We start from the raw sequence: 20,049 nt of genomic DNA on the forward strand, positions 1-20,049 counted from the left end.
TGTAGATATAATCAAATGTAAAATATATTTTTGTTAGATTTCCAGAGAAGGTACATCTGTGAGACAGTAGGGTATAGGTGGTAGGCTTACTACACTCGGAGCTAAGCTCTGATTCAGATTATTAATGCTAATGGTAAAAAAGGAAAATAGAGCTCAGGTGGGTTTTCAGAGACTAATTGGAGTTTTCCAGTGACAGCTGACCAAATCTTTTGAAGGATCTCATATACAACTGTAGAACTAGAATTGCTTAAACATTGCAAGTCATGATTTTCAGAATCGTCTGAAATTTATTTGTGTGTTTCTTTATATTCTAAAACGTTCCTGCTCTGTGAGTTCTCAGATTTCATCAAAGCTATTATTTCTGATTCACTGTGTGGGTTTTTAATTGGGGATTTCCTTTCAGTACAATGATGAATGACAAAACCTGTAAAGATGGCACCACATATAAGGTGATTTTCCAAAGCTATACAGACAGTACCTTTACGACTCTTCAGGAGGAAGATGAATATGAAGAACACCTTGGCATCCTGGGGCCAGTTATCCGGGCTGAAGTGGACGATGTTATCCTAGTAGGTCAACGTTTTGAGTATGTGTGCAGGATAAGATTCTTATGGCAGTCTTACAGCGTGACATAGAATGAGTCTAAAAATACCACAAATTTTTAAAAGATCATGATGGGGAAACAGCTTTCAAAGCTAGAAATTGCAGTGTGGACATACAAGCACAGTGATGTGTTTCTTTGAAACATCCTTTTTCTCTACTATCCACAGTAAATTCACTTCTGTTTTTCTTTCTTGTGCTTTCTAATATTAAATACTGGCTTATCAGTCTAATGTAAAATGAGATTTAAGTTTAACATTAAAAAAAAAAAAGTTTTTTAAACCCAGATTGCACTGAAAATATTACTTTTTATACGTAAAGGGAGCTTCTTAATTTTTTTAAAAGAAATTATTAAATTTGTATTCAAGATTAATATATATTTGTCCAAAAAGTGTATTTTCCTCTGAAAACCTTTGCTGTAAATGGGTTGGTTAGTTCTAATACAAACAACAAGGATGGAGAGGAACCGTATCCCTGGTGATACAGTGGTATATTTGCATTAGGAAGCACATTGCTGTAGAGTTTCCCTTCTTTCATCCTTCTTCATCCAGTCTTCCAACACACAGGGATGGACTTAGATGGGGAGAGTAGATCTCACTGCTTTCTGCTTATTTCAGTAAGAGTAGTGCGCAACAGGAACACATTGAGCTACATTTAAAAACATGAGTAAGAGAAGAAAGAGGCTATTTTAGCTTGGGAGCATGATTCTCTAAGGAGAGGTAAATATGTAATCTCCCTATCCTCATGCTTCTCTGGGACAAGTGAGAAGCACTGATTTCAGTGAGAGTGATACATACAGATGTCTAGTGTTACTGTTTTGTGCCCTTCAGTACGACTGTGTAGCAAAGCATAAGAGGTAGAAACTCCCCATCTCCCTCCTTGCTGTAACTAAGCATATCCAGGTGTGAAGGGCAGCAGTAAAAGTCCTAGGAACCTAGACTCAGTGGAAGACAGAGAGTTAGACTCATGCTTTCTACTTTTTAATTAACTACCTGCATCAAAGAGGGTGACTCTGCATGGAGATGTCAAAAGCTATCCCTGCCAGCTTTGCCATGCACAACATAGCCCGTAATCATTATACAAATCTTGACCCTGGTTTAAGGTCATGGGAATGTATTGTGTGGGGACTTTGCTTTGGGCCTGAATTTGCTGAACAGAATCTATTTTTTTTTTTTTTAGGTTCATTTTAAGAATCTGGCATCCAGACCATATTCCCTCCATGCTCATGGACTCTTCTATGAAAAGTCCTCTGAGGGAAGCATTTATGATGATGAATCTACTGCTTGGTTTAAGGAAGATGATGAAGTTCAGCCAAATAACAGTTATATATATGTATGGTATGCAAACAGGCGATCGGGACCTGTGCAGTCAGGAGCAGCTTGTCGGTCCTGGATCTACTACTCTGATTTAAATCTGGTAAGGAAATCAAAATAGAAGTGGTAGTGTTGCTGGGGTGGATCACAGAATCACAGAAACATTTATGTTGGAAGGGATCACTAGAGATCATCCAGTCAACCCCACCCCCCCAACTCAAGCAGGGTCAGCTAGAGTAGGTTGTCCAGGACCATGTCCTGTTGGGTTTTGAATATCTCCAAATGATGTTACTGTATGGCTGTAGAAATGTAAGCTGCAGAACACGTTTTGGATAGCTGCCCTTTATTTTGGGCCTGATGTTCCCATCTGACATTAAATCTCTTGCACTCAGTTAAAAGAGGATATAAGCTGTGGAAGAATTCATATTGGGGAACTCTTTGGTAGACTGAGCAAGGGAAAGTAAAGTTACAAGGTAACAGCAATTTTGGTCTCCACTTTAAATGTTTAGGACCTGATGCATTTCTATAGAATGCTATAGGGTTTTTTGACGTCTCTTGGGAAATCCACTTTTCCATCTAATGTGAGTTTATTACCTTCTAGGAGAAAGATATTCACTCTGGTTTGATTGGGCCAATACTGATCTGTCAAAAAGGAACCTTCAGTAAGTCAAACAACAGAACATCGACTCGAGACTTTTTCTTGCTTTTTATGGTCTTTGATGAAGAGAAAAGCTGGTACTTTGACAGACATTCTAGAAGGCCTTGTACTGAGAAGACCCAAGAAATGCAGCAATGCCACAAATTCTATGGTACTTATTTCATTTTGCCAAGTATTCAGTTTATTGGGGAGGAGGGAAAGGTGTTGGGGGAGGTATCTCAGCTCACAGTGCCTTTGAACATGCGTAAATCCTACATGTTAATTATGTGAATGTTTTTTGTTGTTCTCCATTGTACCCATAATAGTCATAGTTTTATATGTAAAGATTAGCATTGACTGGAAATTTGTTATTAAAATTAAGAAAGGACATATTAGACTGAAACTTTCAACAGAAAACTTCTCTCTCTCACTCACATACATCTACCTCCCATATTGGAAAAAAAAAACCAAAACAAAACAAAAGCACAAACCCCTCTTTTCAGTAAGAAGCTAATACTCTGAAAACTTTTTGCAAGAAATTTAAAAATATTGTAATAATTTGACAAATCAACTAGTTCTACTGAGGAATTTGAAGCAGCTGTAGGACAGCCCTTCATATACCTCTCTGTGGATACAGAGATTTTAGTCATGTAGGATTAAGTAAGCGGCTGACTGTTCAAAGGTAACCCTTTTTTTCCTCTTTGAAGTAATGGTCAGTAACGAAACTCTGTGTTTCTGTCTTTGAAAATCTGATGCTTGTGTGCTGTAAGTGATCATGTTTGAAAAAGGCATGTTGAGAAGTAGAATCTGCCTTTTGAAAATGTGGTCTATAAAATAAGTTATTAATTGAAGGTGTCAGTTGTGACTGTACAGCTGTGGAAATGTAAGCTGCAGAACACGTTTTGGATAGCTCTCCTTTCTTTTGGGCCTGATGTTCCCATCTGACATTTAATTTCTTACACCTCCTTGTTCTCCTGGCTGCCATGTGCTGCAAGCAAACTGTGCTCAAATCCTCTGGTGGGGTCCCTGGATTTTCTGAATTGATGTACATAGACTATAAAGTGCGTAGCACTCTGAATTGGAAAAAGTGGTGTTTTTCCCAAATGCATTACTTCATTAAGTATTTTACTCATTTTAATAACTACATTCTAGCACTTTAAGACCTGGTTTTTGAGCAGTTTTCCTTACTAACAGTATTTTTTTTTCAGCCATTAATGGGATTACCTACAATTTGCAAGGCTTGAGGATGTATGAAGGTGAACCAGTCCGATGGCATTTGCTGAATATGGGTGGGCCAAAAGACATTCATGTTGTTCATTTTCATGGACAGATCTTCGTAGAACAAGGAGAGCCAAAGCATCAGCTTGGTACATACACACTACTTCCAGGTAAGTAGCAGAGCAGAAGAAGTTCTAAGGGGTGACCATTGCAGTCTGTTGTCATCATACCAATGTAAAGGTGAACAGAAGTTGGCTTTGGGCACAGTAAGAAAGAGTTTGAGAGCACTGACGGTTCATTTGCCTGTGACGGTCAGAAGGAAAATCATCACCTTGCACCTCATTTAACACTCTGGGAGGGGGGAAATAAAGATAACATTGCTGTCCTCTAAAACTGGAAATGCGTAAAGTTACAGACAAAACTGAAGTGCTGGGACAAATGCCTTCCTCTCAGATGAGAAGGGATATATAGGGAAAATGAATAGCAGTATGGTCTGCAGCACTACCTTCTGTTTTGCACTTTCCTTGCCACTCACCAGATATGTGAGCATGAGCAGGTTTCCTCTATTGCATCTCTCTTTTCCTGTCTGCAAAGTAGGTCATAGTGCTGGGCTTGGCTTTGCAAGGTGCTCAATAGTAAAGGTCAGTATGGGAAAAAGGAAGTCAGTAGGATAGCGTCAGCCACCAATTCCTCGTGAAATAACACGTGTACAATAGCACAGCAATTCTGTTCATGCGTCCCCAGGCTTCAATACCACTGAAGTCTCACTAATGTTTGCTGGGAAGGACTATTGCTATCTGGCTCAGTATGGTGAGAGTTTATTTTTGTAATGTCAAGATGAGTGTGATACAGAAGAGAAAGAACAAATGTGAGCCCTAGGAGAATTCTTATGTCCAGAAAGAAAGGAAATAGGCTAAAAGCATTCATTAGGCCACAGGATATACTCCTTTGTCCATCACTGTCAGAGGTGCAAGGTGCAATAACAGCACTTATGAAGCCTGTATTGCCAGCTACAAGTGTTTAACAAACAAACAAAACGGGAAGCAAGGAGATCAAAATAATGGGATTGGCTTGGAATAATAGGAGTTTATTTTAGTAAACATTAGGTGGTTTATTCACTATTTAAGCTTTTCAAGGTGATGTTTTTCACTATGACATCTCTATATGTCTTTGTTTAAACAGGAACCAGAATTATCATGTCTGCACAAACTAGGAATATAAGAAAAGCAATTAAACATGTACTGTGCTTTCTAAGAAGTGCAGCAAACAGCCTAAACCATATCTGCTTCCTGCTCAATCCTTGGCCCTCCTGAGGCATGCAGAAAGTGAGGGGAGGGCCCATACATCTGATTCTCCTGCATCTACTTTTGGCTTCTTTATATCCATCCTTTACATTACTTGAACAACACACTGCGGCAGCAGGGAGTAAGAATTATAATCAGCACCACAGAATTAACATCCCTGCATTATGTAATAAGCTTAATAGCACTGTTCATTACATGGCTTGGCACTGTATTTAATATGCAGGTATCTGTTGTTACATACAGGCATCCAAGGTTTTGTACTTTGCACCAGCAGCAAAGGTTAGGTTTTGATCTGGTCACTTAATTCCAATCTCAATCTCCATCTGGAACTTGCTTGCTAAGCAACAAAATGATTGAGATGGTGGTAGTTATTGCTGTCTCTGCAATGTGTAGCAGGTTATTTAATTTTCCTGGATTAAGTCATAGGATGATCTTTGGTTTAACATCTAGCATTGCTAACATCAGTCTTATAATGCTAACATTTCTGATATGTTTCTCTTCCATTTTTTTCAAGGCTCATTTAGAACAATTGAAATGAAACCACAGAGACCTGGCTGGTGGCTTTTAGACACTGAAGTGGGGGAATATCAGCAAGCAGGAATGCAGGCATCCTATTTGGTTATAGAGAAAGGTACTGAACTAAGGTGTTTTTTGGCTGGGGGAGTCAAGCTATAGTCATCTCTACCCTTTCAGGATCACCAAAAATAAATTTGGGAGATTGTTTTGCAAAAAACCAAAGCAGATTATCTGTGCTTTCAAGGAGGGGGGGTGGAGTGCTTACTGTAAACTTATTCTAGATAGAAAAAATGTTTAGCCTCTAGCATACTAGCTTTGAATTATTTAGCATACCACCTTTATTCCTTCAGCATACTGGCTTTGAATTTGAGGTTTCCTCACAGTGACCAGTGGATTAATCTGCTGAGAGAAATTGCAGAGATTAACTTGGCCTTCTCTGGAAAGAGAGTGTTGATGTTACAGTATTACTAAGAATTGTTCTGAATGATGTTGTCTTAGAAGATTCCACCAGAGTATATATTGGAATAGCCCTCCTTTTCTTTAACAACAAATTTAGTGTGCTCTCTTTAGAGTGCAGGATTCCAATGGGTCTAGCAAGCGGAGTTATACTCGATTCGCAAATCAACGCTGCACACCATATAGGTGAGTTCATACTTGAAAAGGTCCAGACGTGCTCCTGAATATCCCCAGAAATGTATTGCAGTTCCATATTCTTTTGGCATCTCATGACTTTCAGTTGCTGACCATGTCCAAATTATCCTAGATTATGGTTTTAGAGTCTATTGGTTGGGGTTTTTTCCCAAGGCAGACTGGAAAAGAACTGAAGCACTCAACATCAGTAGCTAGTTACAGCCTCCATTTTTTTTTCCACCGCCTCTCTTTAAATTCTTGCTTTATTCATATTTTCTGTCTAGACCATTGGGAACCTAAGTTAGCCCGATTAAACAATTCTGGAACATACAATGCTTGGAGCACTACAATGAAACAAGGAGAACTCCCTTGGATCCAGGTATGGTTGGTACAACACGTGCTTGACCATCATTGAGCCTGGGTATGGCCATACAATCCTGTGTTGTGATTTTCCTGCAACTTGTTTTAAAAGGTCAAGCTGAGAAGCTTGTTCTTGCTGAGAAGACTGCTGGGGAAAACTGAAAAGATGCAGCAAGCTTGACTGGTGATACCATAAACTGTCCACCTCCCCTGGAGTAACCCAGTCTCTACTGCTAGTGAGGCCCATTGACTGGACAGTTACCCTCACAATTTAGACTGTAACTGTTTTGTAGGCAAATGGAGTCATTCTTTCCATAAGTGGTTTTTTTTTTTTTTTCCCCTCCGTCTACCTAACAGTATATATTTATATATGTATGTTTGGGTGATCATTTAAAGTGTAATACTCTCAAACATTGCTTCAGATAGTTTTGCGTGTGTTTATTTTGGATGCTTCTATGTCCAGCTTGACATAGCACAGTGTGGCTTCACAGGGAAATGAAGCTTATAATTATGGCTTCAAGCACTATATCATTCAGTCACCTCACTTCTTCCATCTTTTTCTTCCATCTCAATCACTTTTGCACCAGGTAGCCAATTTGCACCCAAATTTAGGGAAGATAGTTGATTTCTTACAAATCTCATTAAAATTGGCTGTTGGGAGAAAAGAGAGGCTCAAAGTAGAGTTGCAGTGTTACGTTCAACAGGTGGCTGTTATGTTTGGCTTGCTAACATTTGACCTGCTAGCACGTTAGTGGAGGTGAAGTAGGGGGAGAAAGTTGGGGGATCTGATGTGGAACTGGAAATAATGTTGGGAAGAGAAAGAATTTGATAGGGGACGTGGTAGTGAGAAGCTGAGGCTACTGCAGTAAAGCATGAAGAGATGTGGAGGACACATCCCGAAGAATGAGTTTCACTGCTGATAGGAATATCTTGCTGATTTGATTTTATGTGCTAAGATTTTGGATCTGATATCACCAGGAATGATGGCTTTTCAGCACTGCAGAATGTCATATGCCTTTTCTCAGCCTGGGTATCCAAAACTAGAGGCAGCTTATGAAAATGTGAGCCTTGAATTTCTCTATACTCTTTTTGCCTATCTGTAAAATGAGGATAGAAGAGTTCTGCCTAGCATGGAGACAGATATTTTTGAGGTGTCTTTGTGGTGCTGTGCTGAACACTGTGAAATGGCCTCTGAAATTAAATGCACACACAAATAAATACACAAATGAAATGAGAGAGACTGCATTAATTTGGACTCTGGCACCTGCTTGTATTCCTCGTGAGAGTGTTAGTGTTGCGGGTTTTAAAATGCAGGGCTCAAAGCTATTGTGTAGATGCCAAAGAAGGAAACTGATTTCGCTGTGCATTATTGGCTTTATAAACACTGTTTGCTGTTCCTAGGTGGACTTTCAAAGACAAGTTCTGTTAACTGGGATACAGACGCAGGGAGCCAAGTGGTTTTTAAAGTCCTTGTACATCCAGAAGTTCTTTATTGTTTACAGCAAAGACAAACAGAAGTGGAACACCTTCAAAGGAGACAGCTCTCCAGAACAAAAGGTCTGTATGTGCCATAGGGGTTGCGACCATCTAGGTAGCATCATTGGATGATGCAGTGAGGTGACAGTTTTATGTTAAGAGATAGTGGAAAAAATGATGGCCTTCAGAGACTTAATAATACAGCTTGAGGCCCCAAAGGGCAGTTACCAGTCTAATCAAATTCAGACCAGAAGACAAATTATAAGGTGAGGAACCTCCTAGACTGGGGTTTAGATTAGCCCCTGTGACCTTGGCTGTATAGAGTCTGGCTTTCTCACAAGCATCTCTCCCTACTTTTATTTCCTAAGCCCGTGTCAGCTCCTGGAAGCAAGCAGGAAGCTGGATTAAAAATCAGGCCGTACCTCATTTGGGACTAGATCCTCCTTCCTCTCCCTCCCTTCCTGTTGTCACAACAGTTGAAAGCTAAACTGTCCGAATTGCCTGCAGAAGGCCTGTGTAATAAACGTAGCCATACCCTGCAAGAGGTTCATTTCATGCCCAGCCACTCCAGCCCTACCCATTACGGCTCCCTTCAGTTTACCCTGAGGTTTCTGCGGTACAACTCCCGAATCGAAAACCTGTTGTCTCTTACCTCTCCTTTTGCCTCCTTACTAATGGCTTCTTACAGACTTATATACTGCATAGAAATGGGTTGCTTATTTGAACTGAGGCCTTCAGGCGCTTCCAAATATGCTAAGATGGGACCATGAAATATTTCAAGTTGCCCTGCAGCACAGGGCGCTCCATCACAGTGGATGGGGGCTAATGGGTGTAAAAAAGACTACTTTCATAAAAGAGCAGGTTTTCAGCATCCAAGCTTGTGTTTGCATTAAATTAACTCCATGTGGATTTTTTTTTTATAGATTTTTGAAGGTAATTCTGACGGCACTGGGGTAAAAGAGAACATCATTGATCCCCCTGTTATTGCTAGGTACATCAGAGTCTACCCAACCAAGGCCTACAGCAGGCCTACTCTTCGCATGGAGCTCCTGGGCTGTGAAGTCAATGGTAAGAATGAGTTGAGTGCCAGTGCTTCCTTTCTGGCAAATTTTTCACCTAGTATATTAAATGAAGCTAAAAATTGTTAGTGTTCTCAATTCCAACATTGTTGCTTAGGCTATGGCTGCTTGGATGAACTGGAGATAACATGGTGCTTCTCTTAACAGGTTGCTCTTTGCCACTTGGAATGGAAAATGGAGAGATCAAGAATACCCAGATAACAGCCTCATCTGTTAAGACATCCTGGTTTAACACATGGGACCCTTCACTTGCTCGTCTCAATCAGAAAGGAAAGATTAATGCCTGGCGAGCCAAGGTAACAAGTCAAAAATAGGGATGACAGCAAGACAGCTACCGTTAATAAATTTGTGCTGCCTGTGTGCTCATGCACTTCCGGCACGCTGTGTCCAGTGCCAAGAGTGGTAGGGTTACTTCACAGGTCTTTAGCCATCCTTTGGGAAGAAGCCTATTCAGCTCTTCCAGTAGAAAACTTGTTGAACTTCTGGCAACATCAATGAAATCACATTTTGAGAGATGGATGCTGTTCTCTGGGCCAGAGTCTGCAGCACTTCCCTGCAGAAATAGCCCTTTTAATTTCAGGAGATGAATACCAGTTGAATATTTGACTCCAAGGGGTTAAAGAAACCCTTCCTGGGTTGGTTTACAGGCAGTGCAGCTTAATGGATAATGGGGCTGGATGACCTTCAGCAAGGCATGTGAGCTTCTGTGTCTTCAAAGTGGAGCTGCATTTCTTCACAAAGCCCCTTGAGATTTTCTGGAAGCTACTGTTTTGTATAAGCATTTGGTATTAGTATTATGTATTTTATTTTAATACTGGAGATAAATCTGTGTTATTTTTCATTACATATTGGAAAGTAACATGGAAATCTTAAGACACCAAATACACCATCTGCAGTGAAGAAGTTAATTGTATGGACCACCAAGAATGCTTGTGACTTTTGCCTCAGCTTTACTCTTCTGCACTTCTTTGATACAGTTTTGGTGCATTTTGATGCAGTTTTAACTACCTTTAAACAGGATTTTTCACTTAAGCAAATAAAGACAGAGACATGTTTGCTAATATACAACCCTTTTTATCAATTGTAGTTGAACAACAACCAACAGTGGCTGCAAATTGATCTCCTCACAATTAAGAAGATAACTGCTATTGCTACCCAGGGGGTCAAGTCCATATCTGCTGAAAACTTTGTGAAAACCTATGTTATCCTATACAGCGACCAAGGCTCAGAGTGGAAATCCTATACAGATGGTTCAAGCTCAGTGGCAAAGGTATCATCCTCAGCTCAGACAATTGTATCATCGCTTGGTTTTAGATGCTGAGCACAGTCAAGGCCCAAAGGCAGAATATCCAGCCAAAGAGAGATTCCCACAGGATTTTAAAATGCTAGTGAGCTGGGGTTACTATAGATAATGTCATAATATCCGTCTGATTTTGATCACAGTAATTAACAGTAATAAAAGGAAAGAAGTCCAAATCTGTAGAGAATGCAATCAACATTGTGATAAAAGGAGCTGACGCTTTGTAAAGGACATTTAATTTGAATGCATGAGGGCATTTAATTTGAATGAACAATGGATCTCCCAGGGTCTCTTTTCAGCTTTTTTTTTTCTGCCTTGATTTTTTTATAGTGAAATTAATATTAGTGAGCAGTTTTGCTGTAACAGAGCTGCAGAGCTCCAGATACCCACAGAGCAGACACAGTACTTTGTATCGTTGCCCATATCACCTCACACCAACTTAACCTGCAAGGGCTATTAGCAGAGGTAAAATAAGGGAAGTTTCTTTTTTCAGTCCATCCAAATTAGAATGGCAAATTCATGGTGTGGATGGAAACAGCCTCTGTTTAATTCATTCAGACTCAGATACTGCTGGCCTGAACTAGCTTTGACCCAGTGTTTTAGGAAGAGACTGGATGTGATCTTATGTAAAATCAGAAATGAGCCAGTCCATCTACCCTGGATAGCTAATGCAACAGCTTGGAACCATTTTAAAAAGAAAAAGCAGGGTTTTTGAAGTGCTGCCTTTTAACTAATTGTGTGTTTGTGTATTTGCAGGTTTTCTCGGGTAATGAAAACAGCAACAAGCACGTCAAGCATTTCTTTAATCCACCCATCCTGTCCAGGTTTATCCGCATTGTTCCAAGAACATGGTATCATGGCATTGCTCTTCGGGTAGAACTCTATGGCTGTGATTTTGGTGGGGGTCTGGCTGTGAAAAGTACTAACAAGTCTGGGAGGTCTTAGCCTTTCAGCAATCGCCATGCAGAACAACAATTTTTTTAAACACCCTTAAACCAGTCATACTTAGTTCAGATGTGTGCTTCCTCAAAGGACCTTAATGTTTTGCCATCAAGAATTGAGAGAGATTTCTCTGGCAGATATTTCATTCCTACAAATACACTTTAGAAAATGGCTTCTTTTCTCTGGGAAGAAATAGCAGTCCCTTCTGATTTGTATATCACTTCTTCATTCTAATCAATACTCTGTCTTACTTTTCACTTGAAGTTCTAAATTCCTGGGGATGGAGACTCTGGCCTTAATGCTGAGCCCTGATTATCTCCATTTAGTAATGCTTCTGCAGCACAGAGGAGGAATAGAAAGCTACAGGTAGATGTTCTCCATATGCAGGGCTGAGGGAAAATCAATGCAGATATGGAGCTGTGGTGCTGCATTCCAGCAATGCCTCGGTAAGAAATGGTTGTAGGGGTGGCCTCGCCTCCACATGTCTTTAATCTACACTATGACAAAGTTAGAACGCATCCCAGCATTGAGGCGTATGCAACCCCTTCTCGGAGAATGTGGGTTCGCATTATTGATTTGGTTCTTACGTACCCAGCACACCTGAAATGCTGTGGATTTCACATAACAATTCATCTTCAGTGCCCTGGCAAGGGGAGGGGGGGGTCAGCAATACCTTTCTTTCCCAGAAGTGAGGAAGGAAGTGATTTAACCTGGATTATGGTAGGTCATGGAATAGCAACAGTAGAACCACAGTGAGAATCCAGAACTCCTAGCATTCAGTCCCATACAAACTTTTAGACCATGGGGAGGGGGAGCTCCCTCGAATAGGAAGGCATTGAGAACCGTAGCTGTTCAGTGAGAATACAACCTGGTGGTGGCAGAGGAGGGTTAGATTAAACTGGGTAGCAGAAACATCTGCATCTTTACAATTTAGCCCTGACAGAGTTTTCATTAATGGAACTACTCTTGTGCATAGAGCATGCATGGATTTTTCCCATCTAGTGAAAAATATATACACAGTCCATGAACTCATTATTTCAACAGACTTTTAGCTAAGCTTTCAGTAGTGTCTTTGGCTTCTATCCTGTAAATTGTTTAATTGCAGAACTTCCACTTATCACACTAGGTACCCTTCAGCAGGGTGGATTTTTCTAAGTAGTTTGTCTTTGAACCTTTTATGGTGTTATCCAAGTTATTTCAGTAGTTTTCCAATTCTTGTATCTTATGGACCATACATTTCAAAATGAAGGTATAGAACATGAGTGGAAAAAAAGTATAAAAACTAAACAAATATTTTCTTTTTGTTTTTTTACTATGTTACAAACTGTTGTCATTTTTCACTGGAAAATAAAGATAATATTGTAGCATGAAAAAATCAACATTTTATTTTGTGTATTTGCCTTGACAGTAGTACCTCTTTGGCAATAATTAGTGAAATTTTGCATCACAAAAGTAAAATTTTCAGCTTGATGAGAATTTTCAGTGCTAATTAGAATTAGTTTCAAATGGTGAAACTGTATGAATAATTGCTTCATCTTAAAAGATCAGTTTCTTAATATTTTGTAATGATGCTTAATTTATTTTTGTTTGATACAGCCATGAAATTGCAATACAAGCCATATTCACTAAAAAAAAAGAAAAAATGTAAACTTTGGAGTCAGGTTTTACCCTAGAAAACAGATAATAAATGCTCGCTAACTTCAGCAGAACCACGATTTTGTGCAATAAGTGCTAAACAATTTATGTTTAAGAAGGCCATGATCTTAAAGGTTCTACATAAGTAATTACACAGAATCGTGTATATATATATATAGATATATAAATAAACTAAAGTTAGGCAATTGCAAAATTGATGCAGATGCAAACTCAATGCCTCTGCATCAACTTTACAAGTTGGAGGTTCTACTTGCTAATGGATAGGACTTTGGTCAGCTGGGGTCAGCTGTCCGGGTTGCGTCCCCTCCCCATCCTCTCGTCCACCCCCAGCCTACTCATGGGCAGGGCAGAGCAGGAAAGAGGAAAGGCCTTGATGCTGTGCAAACACTGTTCAGTAACAGCTGAAATATCGGTCTATTGCCAACACTGTTTCAGTCACAAATCCGAAACACAATACCTATGGGCTGCTACGATGAAAATTAACTCCATAACACTGGTGTTCCTGTATGTCCAGTAGGAACAGCAGCAGTGCCTGGGCCCTATGCCAGCCTGAGCACATGGCCATTGCTGTTAACAAAATGTTCCCTGGCACAGCAGAGTAAGAGAAGTGCTACAATAAACAGCAAAAGTCCAAAACAGCCGCTAGCAAGCACCAGACTCTAATATACAGTAAGGCAAGCAAGCACAGGACCCTGCCAATTAACAGCTATAAATTCCACCTAGCATGCTCTGAGCAGATGTTGTTATCTCGAAGTCCTCTTGCCCCTGGTTGGGCACCAGAAAGGACTGTGGTAGGTTGACCCCAGCTGGCAGCTAAGCCCCCACTCAGTCACTCGCTCGCTCCCCCCTAGCAGGCTGCGGGAAAGAATTGGAAGGGCAAAACCAAGAAAAACTTGGGTTGATATAAAGGCAGTTTAATAAGTGAAGCAAAGCCGCATGTGCAAGCGAGGCAAGGAATTTATTCACCACTTCCCAGCGGCAGGCAGGTGTTCAGCCACTTCCTGGCAAGCAGGGCCTTGGCACATGTAAGAGTTACTCGAGAAGACAAACACCGTAACTCTGAACATCCCCCCTTCCTCTTCCTCCTTTACCCCAGCTTTTACTGCTGAGCACGGTGTTGTATGGTATGGGATATCCCTTTGGTCAGTTGGGGTCAGCTGTCCTGGCTGTGTCCCCTCCCAGACTCTTGTGCATCCCCAGCCTGCTCGCTGGTGGGGCAGAGTGGGAAAAAGAAAGGGCCCTGAGGCTGTGCAAACACTGTTCAGCAACAGCTAAAACACTGGTGTGTTATCGAGACTGTTTTAGTCACAAATCCAAAGCATGGCGCTATACAGGCTGCTGTGAAGAAAATGAATTCCAGCCCAGCCACACCAAGGACACAAAGTATTTCCAAATGCAAATGAGGGGTCAAATTCTTGGTCCATGTTTACAGCAAAGGAGATGTGAAAACATCTGTACCAGATCTGCCAAACAGCAGGTAAGCTATGTTTAGTGAGCGTGTAGATGACTGGAAAACCAAGAATTTTCATCAATTTCATGAAGCAACCAGCTTAAATTGAATCTGCCAAGGCTTTTGGAAATTTGTAGTTGAAACGGTCAGTCTTGCACCACCTTTTACACACTATGGGATGAAATCCTGTGTATGCTGAAGTTATTTGCAAAATACACAAGGAGAGCAAGAGTTCCTGCAGTTCCCTCAAACTAAAGAATAAAGGTGTGTAACACAGCACGAAGGTTAGCAAACGCAAGCTCTTTCAGACTGAGGGAGAAACGTGGTGCCAGAGTTCAGAGTATTCTTATCTGGCCAACAATTTCTTCACTCACAATTCTGGATGGATGCCTTCACAGTGGCCTTTTGATCCGAAGGTCCAAAGTTAACTGCTTTTAGCCTCAAACAGCGTTATGATGGAGTTGCTGCCCTCTAACGCTCGTTCCAGCTTCCAGGAGGCCTCAGGATGCCCAAAGCTGACCATCTGCAGGTGACAACAGCATGGAATGGCTGCGCACGAAGTCCCATGCTTTTCTCACTAGATGCCACTAGGCATTTCCTTTTGCTTTCCAGAGGTGGTGGCTGTACTCCCTCAAGCAGAAGTGGTGAAGCTGGTTGTGTCTGCACTGGGATTGGAAGTGAGGTGGAAGTACATGTAAAGACAGCTGGGCAGCTCTAAAGTAGCTACGGACAGCAGCACCGCAGTAGTTTCTTCAGATCCTGACGCATTAGCCCAGTATTCAGACAGGTTTGTACAGACTGCCCTGTAAAGTCTAAAGCTGATTCAGGCAGGCTTATATGAATCAGTAGGTGCACCACTTGCTTATAGAGTAGATGTAACCTCCATTTTTGCCGTTTTTTCTGCTGGCAGTTCTGACCATAATGCCTGTACTGCAGAGGTAGCTGGAGTGAAGCTAAGCCAGCTCACCTTCACCAAGGTTTCCAAGAGTTTGCAAACTGGGTGGTTCCCTCCACACCACTGGCATAGCAAAGTGTAATGGAGACATAAAGCTGTATATTACCCGTGGATTAAAGTCAATGCAGATCATGTTTCTGTGCTTACTCTCTCAGAAACCTCCTGAGCTGTGCATCAAAATAGATGCAAAGGTGAATCTGGGCTTTGGGACACTTTACGTATTAGAGACATCAGTGAGCATGCATGGCAAAAGTATGCCTACGTGAAGTGCCAGGAGAACTCTACAGAAAAAGCATCAAGTAGGAGTCTGGTCAGGACTTCAGACAAATATCCAACCTTTTGAGCACCCTCCAGCACCCCCTGAAGTGGCCATGAACACTGGTGGGTTGATCAGAATTTTAGGACTGTGCTAAGGGGCAAAAAGAGGGCTTGCAACCTCACAAGGAGTGATGCTCAGGAGGTATCTTTCATGACAGCAAAAGATCTTTTGACACATACCCAAAGGAGGAAGGTAAAGGCTGCGCCCGTGGCCACACGTGTGCTAGGGAAGACTGTTTATTAATATGTTACTATTTAGCACCACAGAAATGAGATGCAACACTGTCCTGGGGTGACCAACTGCCATTTTGTGTGAGTCAGTCATTCCACTTGATCAGTGTTGAATACTCCTTGCTCTCGCTCCTATATTTTGTTTTGTTGTGTTTATTCACGCTAGCTGTACATCATAACTAGTTTATCCACCTACACTTCCCTATCGTGGCTGTGCCCCATTCTCCGTTTGTTTGTTTTACACCCGGTACTTGCATCATTCTTTAATTACAGTAATCTCCTCCAGGCAGGGACTCCATCTTCTTGAATGTTTGTGCAGCACTCTCCAAAACAGGCCATGGGATCATTCTCAGGGTTCCTAGGCACATCTGTAACACCATTCCTAATGGGAGCAATACTACATTAAGCCCACTGTGACCTAGATACTTCTAAAAGCACCAACTAATTCAGACCTATCTACGTGCTTCTACATCTAATAAAAGTAAGGGGTATGTTTCTTTTAAGTCTACTTGATCCACTGCCTGCTTTTCTTTGTAACATCTGCTATTGTGCTCTCTTTTAGCAATTCGCATGAAAATTTGTCCACCAGTGTCTCCATTTGTAGCAGACTTAAGTGACTTTTCCATTTTTTTAACGTGTAGCTGACTGCAAAATATTTTTTAAATGTTATGTACATAATAGAAATGTATAGTGCTGTACAACATGATCCATCTTAGACCAAGAGTTAATCTGATAGCCTGTGGCAAGCGATTCCACAACTTCAGCCACGAACGCCTTATTTCCAGCAGCTGTGTGCTGCAGCCTCCATTGTATCAAAGGCAGAACCCGCTACGGCGTGTGGAGGGTAAGGGAAGTTCTCTGCCAGAGGCTTTTGATAGCAACCTGCCTCCTAACAACTCCCATACTTTGGAGAGGTGGCTGCTGTTTGTCCTAAGGTTTCTGCAGGTCTTGATAGCTTGGATTTTACACTAGCTTCTCTGTCGGCTGTGTTCCAGTAAACTGCCATGCTGCTTTCCCCCTCCCCCATGCACAGCTTTCAGGGCATACTTGGTTTACCAGTCTTGTTAAATGCAAGATCTAGCATGTATGGAACTAGAGGTGATGAAGGCAGCACTGGAGGAGATACATGGTGGAATCTGTGGACATCAAGGCATGAACTACAGGTAAAAAGCAGTGAAGTTTCAGAAAAATGAAAAGTAAGATGAATTCGTGTTGAACTAGAGTACCAAAATATCTTGGACTTCCAGATTGTGTATAGTAAAATAGAAGCAGAAAGTATGCTCTGTCCATGCTACAGGGAAGAGCTGTTGCATTCTTTTAGCAAGGGACCTTTTCTTACAGGTCAAGGGCAATTGATCAGATTATAGCAATATATTTATGACAATGACTGCTGACCCTCCCTTCACCTCTCTAAAATACAAAATTACAACATACCCCTGAGAGTTTTCTTGCTCTCACAAAGCTGGAGCGGCTCCAGAACGGCTCCAAAAAAGCTGTGGCATTACAAATTCATAGCAGAATTTATGCATATTTCTTTTTGAAGAGGGGAAGGAATTTTAAAGGAATTAAGAAGAAGGGATCAAGAAGCTGAGTCAATTCTGTTGTCTGTCTTAAGGCTTTTTTAAAAATAGTAATTTACTACTTGAGGTCCTGATATGGGAAAACACTGTATTCCCTCCAGTGAAATTACTTTGTTCCGTTGATGCCAGGGAAACACGTGCCCTGTGCTTGCAGGACAGGGCTATGTTCTTGAACTTGGGTTCGTATTTACTCAACACATGACATCTTAGAAGCCTGGAACTACCAAACCCTATGAGAACAGGAAGTAACAGACAGGAAGGCATACTATCTGAATAAACTAATCAATGCCAGAGCTTTTAAATTAACCTTTCATGGCTGCATAGTATTTGTAAGTCTCCTGTTCAGAGCCCCCAGATTATCAAAGGATCAGTCAGACGGGGAACTAGAAGACACAGACCTTCAAAGCTGTATCCAGTTTTCTGTTGTTACAGATAACTACAGTCTATAGGGTTTGTTCTAAACTAATCATGCTTAATTTCAGAAATAATTTGGCTTTTTTTCTTCTCACTACTCCTGTTGCATTTCAACATATATACTACTTAATAGTCTGCTTCCCTAAATTAACTACAATGGCTAAAATTATAAAAACAAATAAATCGGTTGCTGCCTTTTCTCACATTTATGTGCCTTTGTTCCTTCCATGCTCAGCAAAAGACAAATCTGTTTCACTCCCTCCTTCTGGAGAGTTTCTGAGGTATTTGTACCATCTGAGTGCTCTCACATACTGACAGAGCACTCTGAAGAACGGCTTCACGGGAGAGCAGAAAGTTTTTAACTTGCAGAAGCTTTTCTCCAAATACCTTGGCAAGACTTTAAGAGAACTTTTCTTGCACGTATATTTTATAAATTCCTCCACAATAAACTGCAGGCCACAATTGGTTAACAATCCTCCCCTCTGGTGCATTTTTGGGTGAAACCTGTCAGAGTTTATGGTGTGGATAAGGTGTGACCTTAAAATGCTGTTGACTCTGAGACTGAAATGTGCATTTAGACAAGTTGCTTGGATCTCATGCTGAATCAAGCATCCTCTAGGGGTGATTCCACCCCAGATTCAGACAAAAAGGGATTCTGAGTCGTTAGCACTAAGGAAAGCAGCAACAGTGCCCTGCTGAAGGGCTTGGTGTGATCCTTTTCTTCCAAAGTGCCAGCAACAATTTCTGAGATTGATCTGAAAATCTGAAGAGTTTTGGGCAAGTACAGACAGATTTCAAGCTTCCCTTGTGCAACAGAGGAGCAGGAAAACACAGCCAGCATGTCCCCTGACCAGCAAGAGAGCCTTCTCGTGTACGACAGCCCTGAGTTGTACGAAGGTGAGGCTTCTGATAAACAAGCTGCTTGAGGAACCTCATACGCTCTGAAGGCACTTCTGAGTGGCCGAATAACTCAGCAGAGAAGGGTTTTGCCCAGTACTACTACATGAGCTATGTAGTTGTATAAAATGTTATTCACTGGGGTATGTCTGGGAGACGTACAAGCCGGAGTTGTGTCGGTACAGGGCAGCCATCACACAGTGCTGCAACTATCACTCATTCGGTTCAGGTCGCACGTGTGCAGGTGGTGCCTCTCTGGCAGACTTGCACTGACTGTTATGGTCCTGACAGATTTTATCATTATTTCCATGTAATACTATTTATATGGAAGTGTTCGGAATATGAGCAATCCCTCAAATTGGTCAAATCTTTCTGGTAAGAGAATGATTTTCTCTGGAAAATGGTTTCATCCTGTGTGGAATGTAGTCATTTTCAAAACACTCTTCACATCACCTGTCTGGGAAGCTAGAAATGAACAAACACGTAGCTTTGCGATGGAACCAATCATGGTTTAACGTAGCAAAATAACATTGCTAATGTAAATTGTAAGGTTATTTTGGTTTTGGAATTTAAAAAATTACAGTTGAAAGGTAGAAATTCTTCCCCTATTCCTATTTCTTTCTTTTTAAACTTCCTATTACTCCTTTTTTCCACTGAAAAAGGTGTGTGCTTGTTGAGAGAACTAGGGAGCAGGTAAGATTAAGGGACGAAAGTGTGAGAAACCCTACTTTTCACAGCTTATGTCTCCCATCTCGGAAAAAAGTATTGGAAGTTTTGGGGTTTTTCTTTACTGTCAAACACCTTTAATCTTACCTTACTTTTTCTAGTAGAGTGGTGAGATGGAGAGAGAAAATGGGGAAGAAGGCTAGGGAAGGAAAGATAGAAGTAAAAATTCAGGGAATAAAATTTTATCTTGTTTCCAAAGGCTGAAAATATTCCATGAAAACAAAAATAAGGTGAGTTCTGCTAAGAACAAAAGAAACCCTAAGAAAACCTGGAGTACTTAAATCAAAACATTGCAGGTTCTTTTTCTTTTGCAGTTTTTGGAGGAGAAATCTAGGTTGACCGACTGTCTATCGCTTCAAGGAAAGGGTCTAAGCTGACATAACTCCCTCTACCCCAGACAGTCCTGGGGAAACAGCAGTTGAGCTCCAGTGGCACAACTCTAGGCAC

General features: G+C 41.1%; 1 protein-coding gene across 6 annotated transcripts in view; it reads left to right on the plus strand.

The window, feature by feature from the left end:
- F5 (coagulation factor V) overlaps positions 1–12,629 on the plus strand; it is a 38,666-nt gene extending 26,037 nt beyond the window's left edge. For 5 of the 6 annotated variants that reach the window (XM_072882670.1, XM_072882672.1, XM_072882668.1 and 2 more), the window contains 12 exons: positions 404–569; positions 1,780–2,016; positions 2,515–2,722; positions 3,759–3,938; positions 5,587–5,703; positions 6,159–6,230; positions 6,503–6,597; positions 7,980–8,135; positions 8,978–9,122; positions 9,281–9,429; positions 10,221–10,403; positions 11,190–12,629. In XM_072882670.1, the coding sequence (XP_072738771.1) occupies positions 404–569; positions 1,780–2,016; positions 2,515–2,722; positions 3,759–3,938; positions 5,587–5,703; positions 6,159–6,230; positions 6,503–6,597; positions 7,980–8,135; positions 8,978–9,122; positions 9,281–9,429; positions 10,221–10,403; positions 11,190–11,378 (1,897 nt within the window). In that variant the 3' untranslated portion in view covers positions 11,379–12,629. Of the gene's footprint in view, positions 1–403; positions 570–1,779; positions 2,017–2,514; positions 2,723–3,758; positions 3,939–5,586; positions 5,704–6,158; positions 6,231–6,502; positions 6,598–7,979; positions 8,136–8,977; positions 9,123–9,280; positions 9,430–10,220; positions 10,404–11,189 lie in introns of those variants that run through there. The other variant, XM_072882700.1, reaches the window with a different exon arrangement.
- The last annotated feature ends 7,420 nt before the right edge of the window (positions 12,630–20,049 follow it).

The sequence above is a fragment of the Ciconia boyciana genome, chromosome 1 (genome assembly GCF_034638445.1).
Source record: "Ciconia boyciana chromosome 1, ASM3463844v1, whole genome shotgun sequence".
Taxonomy (NCBI): Eukaryota; Metazoa; Chordata; class Aves; order Ciconiiformes; family Ciconiidae; genus Ciconia; species Ciconia boyciana.